Below are 7,463 nucleotides of genomic sequence, written 5' to 3' on the forward strand. Positions count from 1 at the left end.
ACATTCTATGGGTATCTGTCAGCATTTGTTCATTATTGATTGCAAAATATGGATCATAACATTTAATATATAGTAGTGTTATTTGTTATATTCCTAATGGTATCAATTGCAAATGAACCACAAGATAGTTTGCAAGCTTCAGGTTTCTGGTTGTTTATTCTTAGTAGTTGGGTGTGAACATATTACAGGATGAGTCACGTTGACACTGTTACCTAGAGATTCAATAATCCTTTACACTAAGTTATTGCACATTCTACAAAAGTATGGAAATTATCTTTAAAAATGCTCTTTTTGAAAATAACCCAGTTTTCTTTATAGTCCCAATACAGTACCATTGTAATATATGTCCTATACTATGGCTAGATCTGGTCAGAAGGAAATTATGCGGATAAATCCACTTATCTTCATGAAACCATTAGAGGAATATCATCAAGAGTTAGAACAAAAAAAAGTAAATGTAATTGAGAAAAGAGTTTAATATATCAAAGTTGACATGTCTAATGTTGAATAGATTAGGACACATAACCAAACTGCTCTTAAGAGGATGATAAACCATCAGTACAAAGAGAAAAAAAAAGGATCATGATATATTAGAAATAAAAAAAATTTCCCTATATTTGTCATTACATGTTTAACCAAAATAGTATACATTGAGATAGGAATAAGTATCTTTTGAAGTGAAACTATAGTCCTAATTTTACATTATATAGATCCGTAATCAAGGGCGACATGATATCCTGCCTGTAGTCCCCATGTATTAAATGGTGATTGTAGTTCCAATTCCTTAATAATAAGGAGCTGACACTATTTTCTGACACAAATTGCCCTTACCACTTGCTCACCATTTTTACATTTCTTCTACAAGAAAAGCAGTAATTCGTTCATGCAATTTAACTCAGAGATATGACGTTATGAAGGATGGGCTAAACTTCATTGCTGTTGGAATCTCTATATACAGTACCTGTGGTTGGATTTGAATTGAAAATCTGTATTGGTAACCACAAAGTCTTTAAAGGATCACCTTGTATCAGAAAAAAATATTCTGTGTATTGCATGTTTTATGTTTATTTTGTGTATAAGAGATGTCCAATGATCTTGTGTGATCGAAGTGCTTCTATTTCATGTGAAGATTGTCTGAACAATACTTATGAGGTTCTCAATAACTGATAATTATTCAATGACAAAGCTTTAGTGTTATGCCTTGTAAATTAAGATTTCACATACTTAGTTTTCAGAATTAATCTATTGTGTATGACCCCACACTTGAATAGGTACAAACTCGTATATGCAGATTCAATAATTAGGAGTGAATGCAAGCACAGTATAAGATATAACCAACCTGTCTCTATATGGTGCGAAAGCTTTAATCACAATGTATTTAATTCTTCAGTTACTGCTGCAAAAAAAATCTGTGGTAATATGGTATAGATGATTAGCCTTCAAAATCTAATTTTCAAGCTTTATCAGAATACTTAATGTGTCTTCTGCTACATTTGCATCGATGATCTATATTGAATTCCTGTCCATTTCCCTGTCCCACGTCTATAATACCTCTCACCTTCTTATGCCTACAGTCACTACGACTCCTGATTCTACTCCCAGTCACAATGTTATTACTACAGAAATTTTTGGTGCATCGCTGCTACCTATCAGAATTCTCGCTTTGACCCCCATTATTGTGGTGGAGTTTTCAACATCATTAAATATATCCATACTCTTTCTGTCACCAATTTTATTTCTATCACAATCCTGCTCCTGAAAAATAATCCTATTTTTTCATTCAATTTTTCTTTCTTTCTTATTGCAGATTTAGAGCAGAGGGTATGCCAGGCAGGATAGTGGAATGTTCCTCTTGCGGAATGTGGGAAGGCAGGGAGACCTCCATAGTCCCTGACATCTACTCCTGCAAGAAGTGCATCCAGCCACAGCTTCTTTCAGATTATGTTAAGGACCGGAGCTGGAACTGGATGAACTCCAGTCATTCAGGAGGCTGAAGGTTAATCGGCAGCACATACAGGGAGGCAGCTACTGTACACGTAAGGTGCAGGGCACATGTTAACTAGGTGACCGTCAGGAGGAGGAAAGGGGATAGGCAGCCAGAACAGTGTATCCCTGTGGCCATGGCTGTTCCCTCAACATCAGGTATACCATTTTGGATACTGTTGGGTGGGGGGGGGGTGGGTGGTGATGAGTTAGAAGAAGAAAGCCAGTTTGATCAGTTTTCTGGCTAGGCACGATAGTGAATTGCTCCTCTAGCAGGATGTGAGAAGGTGCTGAGTCTGTGACTCAAATGGGGAGGAGGGAGAAGAGGAGTGCACTATTGATAGAGGATTCCATACATGGAGAAACAGACAGGAGATTCTGTAGATGTGAAAGAGTCTCCTATGTCCCAGAGTCAGGAGTGTCTCAGCTCAGGTCCACAGCTTTCTAAATGGGGAGAGTGAGCGGCTGGAAGTTGCGGTACATATTGGTATCAACAAAGTAAGTAGATAAAAAGGGAGGAGGTCCTAAAGAGGGAATATAGGGAGTTAAGTAGAAAGCTAAAAAGCAAGGCATCTGTGGTAATAATCTCTGGATTTCCACTTGTGCCACATGCCAGTGAGAGTAAGAAGAGGATGATTTGGCAGATGAATAATGTACGTGGTTGAAGATTTAGTGCAGGGGCGTTGTTTCAGATTTCTGGGATCTCTTAGGGGGAAGGTATAACCTGTACTAAAAGATGGGTTACTCATTGAATCTGATGGGAACCAATATCCTTGCAGGCAGGTTCGCTAGAGCGGTTGAGGAGGGTTTAAACTAACTTGGAGAGAAGGATGGAGCAGTTGCTCTGCAAGTAGATGCAGTGTGTAGTGGGACTGTGAGGAAGAACAGGCAGATTGTAAGGCAAAGTAGCAGTCAGTGGGATGAGTTGAAGTATAACACGGGGACAAAATCAAAAAGGGTGCTGAATACAGGATGGAAGGTGTTATATTTAAATGCACATAGTACACGGAATAGATTAGAGATTGACAGGTATGCCGCTGTGGGCATCACTGAGTTGTGGCTGCAAAAAGATCATAGTTGGGAGCTTAACATCCAAGGGTACACACAAGGACAGAGAAGTAGGCAGACAGGGGGAGGTAGCTCTGTTGGTGAAAACAAAACAAAATCATATCCTCAGAAAGAGGTGACATAGAATCAGAAGAAGGTGAATTCTTGTGGGTAGATTTAAGAAACTGCAAGGGTAAAAGGACATGATGGTAGTTATATACAGGTTGCTAAACAACGGCTAGGATGAGGGGTACAAATTTAAATGAGTGATAGGAAAGGTATTGCATGTAAAATGGGCAAAGTTGCAATAATGATAGGGCATTTCAATATGCAGGTACACTGGGAAAATCAGCTTGGCGCTGGATTCCAAGAGGTGGTATTTGTAGAATGTCTATGAGATGCCTTTTTAGAGCTCCTTGTTATTGAGCCCACTAGGGGTAAAGCAAACACGAGGAAATCTGCAGATGCTGGAAATTCAAACAACAACACACACAAAATGCTGGTGGGACATAGCAGGCCAGGCAGCATCGATAGGGAGAAGCGCTGTCGACGTTTCGGGCCGACACCCTTCACCAGGGGTAAAGCAATTCTGGATTGGGCATTGTGTAATGAACCAGATTTGATTAGGGCGTTGTGTAATGAACCAGATCCTTAGGAGGTGGTGATCATAATAGGATAGAATTCACCCTGCTGTTTGAGAGGGAGACGATAAAGTCAGATATATCAGTATTCCACTGGAGTAAAGGGTATTACATAGGCATGAGAGAGGAGCTGGGCCAAGTTTATTGGAAGGGTATACAAGCAGTGATGAGGGAAGAGCAGCAATGAGTTATTGGGGGCAATTTGGAATGTGCAGGATAGATACTATACATCCCAAAGATGAAGAAGTATGCTAAAGAGAGGATAATGCAACCATAGCTGACAAGGGAAGTCAGAGACACCATGAAAGCAAGAAAGAAAGGGCATATAATAGAGCAAAATTTAGTGGGAATTTAGACAATTGCGAAGGTTTCAAAAACTCATCAAAGGCAGCTAAACAAGCCACAGGGAGAGAAAGGATGAAACAGGAAGGTAAGCTAACTAATAATTTAAGAGGATACCACAAGACCTTTTCAGATATATTAGGAATAGAAGAGTTTGGAGTGGATATTGGACCATTGGAAAATGACACAGGAGAGGTAGTAACGTGGGTCAAAGAAATGACAGACAAACCTAAAAGCATTTTGCATCATTCTTCACTGTGGAAGACATTAGCAATACGCCAGATATTAGAGAGTGTCAGCTGGCAGAAGTGAGTGCAGTTGAAATTACTAAGAAGGTGCTTGTGAAGCTGAAAGGCCTGAAGATAGGTAAGTCACTTAGATCAGTTGGACTGTACCCCAGGGTTCTGAAAGAGGTAGCTGAAAAGATAATAGAGGCATTAAAATGATTGTTCAAGTTCCAGAATGGTTCCAGAGGACTGGAAAATTGCAAATGCCACTCCACTGTTTAAGAAGAGAGGGAGGCAGAGCAAAGGAAACTACACTGACTTTAGTGGTTGTGAAGATGTTGGAGTCCATTACTAAGGGTAAAGTTTTGTGGTACACGGAGGCAAATAATAAAATACGCAAAGTCAGCATGGTCTCCTTAAGGGGTAATCTTGTCTGACAAAAGTGTGGGAGTTCTTTGAGGGAATAACAAGCAAGATAGACAAAAGAGAGTCATTGAAAGTTGGATACTTGGATTTTCAGAAGGCTTCTGACAAGATTCCGCACATGAGGCTGCTTAACAAGATAAGAGCCGATTGTATTACAAGAAAGGTACCAGCATGGATAGAAGATTGGTTGACTGGCAGGAGGCAAGTGGAGGGGAGTGGTAAACAGGGCCTTCCCTGTTTGGCTGCCAGTGACTAGTGGTGTTCCGCTGGCATCAGTGATGGGACTGCTTCTTTTCATATTATGCTAATGATTTGGTATATGGAATTGATGGCTTTTTGGGCAAGTTTGAAGATGATACAAAAAGTGGCAAATGGAATATAGCACAGGGAAGTGTATGATCATGCACTTTAGTAGAAGGAATAAAGGAGTAGACTATTTTCTAAATGGGGAGAAAATTCAAAGATCAGAGGTTCAAAGGGAGTTGGGAGTTCTAGTGAAGGATTCCCTAAATGTTATCTTGCAGGTTGAGTCGATGGCATGGAAGGGAAATGCAACGTTCATATTCAATTCAAGAGGACTAGAATATAAAAGCAAAGATGTAATACTGAGGCTTTATAAGACATTAGTCAGACCAAACTTGGAGTATTGTGAACACTTTTGGGCCCCTTACTCAAGAAAAGATGTGATGGCATTGCAAAGGGTCCAGAGGAGGCTCACAAGAATAATTCTGGGAATGAAAGGCTTAACATGTGAACAGCTTTTGATGGATCTGGACCTGAATACACTGGAATTCAGAAGAATGGGGGTGGGGGGGTGGAATATCATTGAAACTTATCGAGTACTAAAAGGCCGAGGTAAAGTGGTTGTGGGGAGGAGGATGTTTCCTGTAGTGAGGGAGTCTAGGACCAGATGGCACAGCCTTAGAATAGAAGGACATCCATTTAGAACAGAGATGAAGAGGAATTTCTTAAGTCAGAGGGTAATGAATCTGTGGAAGCCAAGCCATTGGGTATATCTAAAGCAGAGGCTGATAGGTTCTTGATTGATCAGGGCATCAAAGGTTACGGGCAAGAAGGCAGGAGAATGGGATTGAGGGGAATAAGAAATCTGTCAGGATGGAATTGTGGAGCAGACTTGATGGGTTGAATTCTGCTCCTATGTCTTCTGGTCTTATACTATCCTTCCTTGTTCATTGTCCAGTTGAAACATTTGTCTATTTTTGTGTTAATAATATATAATTACTAACGTGTTCTTATTGAGATTATGCATGTGATTTTTAATTACTTGGAAGAATGCCACCAAGGCTGAATAAGTCTTGCCTACTGTTATAAAAGGTAAACAACATACAAAATAACAGCAGGATTAAGCCATTTGGCCCTACCATTTGTTTTCGTTTTCAGTAAGATCATGGCTGATCCTTTATCTAAGTGCTAGTTTTGAACCCAACCCCATATTTCTTAATATGAAACAATTAACAATTTTTGTCTCGAACATATTAAGCAACAAAACCTCTACCACCGTCTTGGTAAAGAATTCCAGAAGTTCATATATACTTGATAAATAATGTTTTCCTCATCTCAGTTCTAAATAGTCAGCCCCTCGTTTAAATACTGTGAACCCAGATCCAAGACACCCCAGGAGACAAAATCCCTGCAAAATCAGCAATTTTAAGTACTTAACTTTTTACAATGTTGTTGCACAAAAACACCAGAAATGGTTCTGAGAATAGATAAACTAATGTACGTCTTCTCAGAGAACCTAAAACTCAGCAATATATATGTGTGAATCTGTCCCAAAGCAAACTTTTAAATAAGTCTACTCTTAGTACTCTTAGTTCTATACAGAACAAACAGATGCATAGTTATACATTTTCTATTCAGGTATTCCATTCTACCAGTAATTTTTCAGTAATATAGTTTTACAGAAATGTGTTCTGAAAACTAGTTTTTCATTTGCTAATGTAAAACGCACATTATACTTGAAAGAGCTGGTCCTTATTTTGTATTATTCTAAATTTAGGTCAGCCTTGATTCCAGAGTCCGCGAGGTCATCAACAGAAACATGCTTGAACCTACCCCTCATACATTTGATGATGCACAACTTCAGATTTACACATTAATGCACAGAGACTCTTATCCAAGATTTATGAACTCCGCTGTCTACAAAACCCTGCTTCAATCCTTAACTGATACATCGTCAGAACCTTAAGCCTTCCCAATGTTATTTCTGAAAATAAAAGTTTGATATGTCTGTGGGCTATTATTACTCACAGGGACACTGGAGCTATTTGATCTTCACCAGAAAGTAATACTCAGGCAAATTTTACTAAGGATTTTAATGTCTATCTGCAGAGGGCTCTGAACACAGGCCAAAACACAGCTTCAGATCAACACAGCAAGATTCTCCAAAGGATGACTGATGATATGTTAGTCGTTTTAAAAGCCTGTAGTTGTATTTTTTACATGAAATACTAATAAGATGTACTCGAAGACAAGAGTTTGTTTGCGGAAGTGCCTTGATGTTCCTCTAATGACATCCTCACCTGAGGTACATGTACTACAGTATGGTTCAAAAGTCTCCTACCATTGCACATTATGATAATGATGCCACAGCCACATTGGGCGGTACTTCCACTTGTCTTGGAGTATATATACTTGATAAATGTAAACATAGTGCTGATGGATCAACTTAAAGTATCTAAGCCAATGGTTTGGAAAAATACTGAAATACTGCCTATAAAACATGGTTTGTTGTAAGACGTCTATTATTTTACTATCAGAGTTTTGCTTAAAATGC

At 39.1% G+C, this 7,463-nt stretch overlaps 1 protein-coding gene across 1 annotated transcript in view; it reads left to right on the forward strand.

The window, feature by feature from the left end:
- rgs20 (regulator of G protein signaling 20) overlaps window positions 1-6,875 on the forward strand; it is a 93,590-nt gene extending 86,715 nt beyond the window's left edge. Inside the window, exon 5 of the mRNA XM_059951386.1 lies at window positions 6,687-6,875. Coding sequence (XP_059807369.1) covers window positions 6,687-6,875 — 189 coding nt within the window. The remainder of the gene's footprint in view (window positions 1-6,686) is intronic.
- The last annotated feature ends 588 nt before the right edge of the window (window positions 6,876-7,463 follow it).

Source organism: Hypanus sabinus, chromosome 1, assembly GCF_030144855.1.
Source record: "Hypanus sabinus isolate sHypSab1 chromosome 1, sHypSab1.hap1, whole genome shotgun sequence".
NCBI classification, from domain to species: Eukaryota; Metazoa; Chordata; class Chondrichthyes; order Myliobatiformes; family Dasyatidae; genus Hypanus; species Hypanus sabinus.